This window comes from Alligator sinensis, unplaced genomic scaffold, assembly GCF_000455745.1.
Source record: "Alligator sinensis unplaced genomic scaffold, ASM45574v1 scaffold1318_3, whole genome shotgun sequence".
Classification (NCBI taxonomy): domain Eukaryota; kingdom Metazoa; phylum Chordata; order Crocodylia; family Alligatoridae; genus Alligator; species Alligator sinensis.
Genome location: NW_005842634.1, coordinates 403,232 through 408,221, shown reverse-complemented (window position 1 = coordinate 408,221; position 4,990 = coordinate 403,232). Strand labels below are relative to the sequence as shown.

The following is a 4,990-nucleotide window of genomic DNA, read 5'->3' as shown; positions in this document are numbered from 1 at the left end:
TGTGCTGAATCTCTCAGAAGGGTCTCACAGCCTTGCTAAATTGAGCCTGTGGAGAGGAAGGGGAAGGAAGAGCTATTCCAGCAAGTCCAAGTAGCTGCTTTCTGTTTCCAGTGGTTATCCCTGCAAAGGCCTTTAATTGATTTACCTTAATTCCACTCTGGCACATAACTGAGAGGCACAGCACAGAACCCACAAACACAGGTTTCAAACCCTTTATGTCTTAATCTCATCAAGGCATGTGTATTTTCTATCCTGAAGAAGCAACACCATGAAAAGAGAAGTAGTTCTTGCCTGTTTGTAAGCTCCCTATTTTTCTTTCTAGTGCCTTTTTCACCTTGTTGCTGTCAACAGCATGGAAGCCCAGCCATCTGGCACTCTAGAAAGCAGCTTTTCAATAGGTGCTGTGCTTGTCATTCAGCAATTGCACATCTCTAGTCTCCAGTTTTACTACAGGCTGCTTCTAATACAGATTAGATTTGTGGGGATCTATGAGAATCAGACTTCTGCAATGCCTATACGCTGTTTAAGTCCTGCTCTACCTGGAAGTAGGGCCTGAGCAGAAATTAAACACTGGGTAGATCCTCTACTTAGTCCTCTGACTGTCTCTAGCCTTTTAACATTTTCTGGTCTTTATTTATTTTATTTTTTTTAAACAGGAGACTTTGCACCTGGAAAACATAATGGACAGTGACACTTCACTTTGATTTTTTTTCCTTATCACACAGGATATGCTGCCTATGCCGGGGGATCCTACCCAGGGTACTGGCAATTACAACATTGAAGATTTTGCTGATTTGGGCATGTTTCCACCATTTTCTGAGTAATTCACGAAACAGGAAGAAAAGCCCTCTGACATGCAGTTCTGCAAGACCATTTCAGTGTATTGTTGGCTCTGCTTTTTCTGTGTTGCATTACTTGTAGAAGCTACTAAACAAGAAGTCACGTCTCTCATGTTTCAGATAGAGATGTAGGAGCTCGCTTTCTCCTCCTTTCAGGGCATGACTGCTGCCAAGGGAGAGACAGGACTAGTTGGTGCCCATTGACAGATCCATATTTTTATTTTCTTGCCATCTACCTCAGAGATGAAAAACTTTGCTTGATTGTGAAAAATCTCTGAGTCTTAAATATTTGAATGTGAATGATCGCTAGTATTCCCTTTTGAATGGTAATTTTTAACTAGATAATGAAGTAACAAAGACTAACAAAGTGAAGGTAAGGTAACGTCGTGTTACAGTGCCAATTTTTCCATTTCAATGCCTTGCTTTCAACTTAAGTTTCTGGAAACACTTCATATTCTCATTTTGATTCCTGTAGTTTTTAAGGCCAGCTTGAATGTGTGATTATACAGCATAATATAATCTTCTCTGACTGGAAGATTCAGCGCCTTTTTTATTTTTTACTTAACCCAGTTAAACTTGAATGTGTGTACATTTTAGTACTGTATATATATCTTGTGCTGTATTAAGTGATTTCCTGTACTGGTTTCTTTTGACCTATGAAATGGTTGATTCTGGAGTGTTCTAAAAAGGGTAACACTACATGGGGGGATTCAAACATCGTTGCATTCTCAATCACTTTACCTGTTAACTCAGGTAATTCTGATGTAGCCCATACATTTACTTACACAAACTCTTACTCCTGTTTTTGCACTGCTAAATGAGGCCTATTTTTCTATAATTTTCTCATGAGCTGCTCTTTTTTTTTGTTGTTGCCTTTAGCTCTTACATTCCCTGAGAGAATTGTTTGTAAAAATTACTATAAAACATATCAAGAATATGATTTCCGCACAAGCTACATTTCCTTTCTGTGAACTTTTTTTTTCATACTGTGAAATGTCACATTTTTACAGTCACAAATGATGACCTGTTACAACAAAATCCTTCAAGCTCATTTCCAAGAGCAATAAGCCACTTTGTTCCGTTGTCGCACAGTGCTGTTAAATCTAATTTGTAGCAGGTATCAATCAGGTTGGTACCTGCAGTGAAGTTAACTTCATTTTTTGCTTGCATTCTGACTTGCTCAGCATCTCCCTGTTTTGGCAGGTTTTCAATTTTGCTGATCATTTAAAAGAATTGACCTCAGTGATGCATGTTTCTCTGTGATATTACGGTCTGTGACTTCAGTTTTGCTGGCTGATGTCCCTGTCCATCTAAAATTTGCTGGACATTCCTTGTGTGTGTGTGCACATGTACACTTCTTGATTACAGGGACCTTAGAAAAATGACGATTTAAGACCAAGCAATCCTTATTTGGGAGAAAAATCATCCAGGGACAACAAAATAGTTCAGCATTCACAGTCATGAAGTTTTTGTGACAACCTTTGAGGTGTGAGAGGTTGCAGGCAGTCCTCTTGGAAAGGAAGAGGTGCCAGCTGCCTGAACTGGTGAAAGTATTAGGATTCACACTGGGTCTCTAGACCCAGGAGGCCAGAGTGAAATACCTAACAACAATGTGTTTCCACAGTGATTTCCCCACACATGCACTACCATTTGCCTGGCCCCTTGAGGCTGACTCTCAGTCTAGAGGTACCTTACAGCAGTCCTTACTAGGTCAGAAATATCTCATGAAGGGAATCCCTGAAGTCTCCTAGATAGACAGTGCCATAAAGAGCAGCGCTGTCTATAACCCGTGGCCCAATCTGACCACGTAGGTTTTGTACGGAGACCTATGCTCTTCAGTTTGATCAAAACCAACTTCTACAGACTTTCTGCAGCTGGCTCCCTTCCCCCCCCTATTTCACTGCACTTAGTGTAGCAGATAATACAGTAACCAGTGAGAGTATTTCCTGCCATTTTTCTCTTCATTTAATTCTCTGGGATCAATCCTGAGCCCTACATGCTAATGGGGGGACTTCTTCATTAAAAAAAAAGACTCTAGTTCAAACCTAAATCAAGTATTACAGAGGCCTCAGATCTCTGGTCTAGGCTTGCCTGACCAAAGTTGTAATTATTTAAAAATGGGTACGTCTTCTCCAGTTCCAAGTCAGGAGGGGAAGTTCTCACCTAGCTGAATAAACCGTGCACTTAAAGTATATTTATTTTAATACCTGGATATGTATTCCCTTGAAGCCTTCCCACTCCATCTGCACTGCTTGAATAAAGAAGTGTTACTGAATCAGCCTAAAGCTGCTCCACTCTGTAGTGAGCTGATCAGTGGGATTCACTGACCTCAGTAAAAGATGCTTGCGCTCCACAGGTGGTTGCTCAGGTGAGGTGAGATATTTGCATCTGGACAGTAGAGAGTAACAGGAAAAGGAGGAATAGAGAATCCTGGGTGTGCAACAGATGTCATCATGGGGGAAGAGAGGGTGGACTTTCAATTTCTATCTCTGTACATAATGCACTTGACATGATGATAAACTCTGTACTTTTAATGTTTGAAAGTTACGTTTCTCCGTAAAGTGAGAAATGAATGGAAAAACTGTTTCTATGCTGTAATCTTCCTGACACATTGTTCTAAGTATATATATGTATAAATTTACATATGTTCCTGAATTCAATTTAAAAGTTTCTATTTATGAAAATTGCTTTTCTTTTCCCAGTCCCAGGCCAGTTCAGTTTCTCTATGTATCATTGTCCTTTTATAGTACACCCATGTAGAAGGGGGCTTATCGTATTCTATATTTGATAGTGCCAGTAAAAAAAATTTTTGACTAAAAAAAGTTCAAGCATGTCAGGTGTTTTGCAAGCAGAGCATTGCCCATTTGAAGCCAGTATACCTAGCCCTACTTGGACTGCTTCTTGTCCAGTATCCCTTCTGGGCACAAAAGGTAATTGCTATAGTGTTAAAGGCCAGTCTTGGAATAGTGTTAGGCTTTCTCCCATTTCTTCACTTTGAGGCATTATAATTCCCTTTTTATCTTCTGATATACTGAGCCAGTGCTTTCTCCACTCTCCTTGCCTGCCTGCCAGATGATCCCTCTACCTACAGGATATTTATAGCACTTTCCCTCTGATGGGAGGGCAGGTGTGGAGAGTGTTTTTTCTGAGGGTGCAATGAAGCCAGCAAGAGGGGAGCACTTAGAGAGCATTATGACTGGCAGCCTTATTGAGACCAAGCAAATAGGCAGCATTCACAGTTGCATCTGCGTTTACTGCCTTACAGTAGCAAGTGCTGCCTTCATAGTGCTGAGTAGCTCCTGTGGAATATTGTCGCCTCAGTCCCATTCTTGCCGTAGCTAGAGTTGTTTAGCATTTAGCTGAGCTACACTTTTTTGTTGCATATTTTGATGATAGTAAAGCAACATGCATATGTAATTACTGAAGTGATGGCATTTTTATTTTGCAGTTAGTGCAACTGCTGCAGCACTTCTGCTGTCAGTGAGTTAGAGTTTGCAGATTTCTTGTGCAGACAGTTTTATTCTCTGCATGTAAAGTTGTGACTTCTGATCAGATTGTACTGCAAACTCTATTTCATAAAAGAGTGAGAAATATATAGAACTGAAGCATTCTGCTTTTTACAGATTGAAGGAGTAGCTACACACAATACTTCAACAACCTGTTATTTCAGTTAGTTGGCATAGACTGAGACCATTTTAGGATACTGAAGTCTTTACTTATTCATACAATTAATCAAGTTTATTGACTGCATATTTAACTGGAGTAACTCCATGGCATTCATTGTTATTGGCACTCCTGATGGTGCCTCCTAACCAGAAGTGTCCATAAGTAGTTTTGTTGCCTTCTTTTTCTTGGAGTACATTACAAAACTGTAAATACTTTTTGCAGTACTGCCTTTTTAACTCCTAATTACTTTGGGCGCAGTGTTATATAGTGTTGGAATTACCCAATTGCTATGACATATATTTTTATACATAGGTGTACTCTTTTTTTGAGAGTAGTACAGCCATTTAATCATTAATGCCTTATATCAGTGTCATACCGCTGTTGCTCTTTGTTTGGTTTGTCTGTGGGATATCCAGTGGACTAATTTTTAGGTCAAATATTTTCACTTTCATAACAGTGCTCAAGTTGGATTAATAGGAGCATGT

At 39.8% G+C, this 4,990-nt stretch overlaps 1 protein-coding gene across 3 annotated transcripts in view; it reads left to right on the top strand.

Annotated features, from left to right (window-relative positions):
- ARNT2 (aryl hydrocarbon receptor nuclear translocator 2) overlaps positions 1–4,984 on the top strand; it is a 116,107-nt gene extending 111,123 nt beyond the window's left edge. For 2 of the 3 annotated variants that reach the window (XM_025215244.1, XM_025215245.1), the window contains one exon: positions 726–4,984. In XM_025215244.1, coding sequence (XP_025071029.1) covers positions 726–824 — 99 coding nt within the window. In that variant the 3' untranslated portion in view covers positions 825–4,984. The remainder of the gene's footprint in view (positions 1–725) is intronic. The other variant, XM_006033445.3, reaches the window with a different exon arrangement.
- Positions 4,985–4,990: the final 6 nt, after the last annotated feature.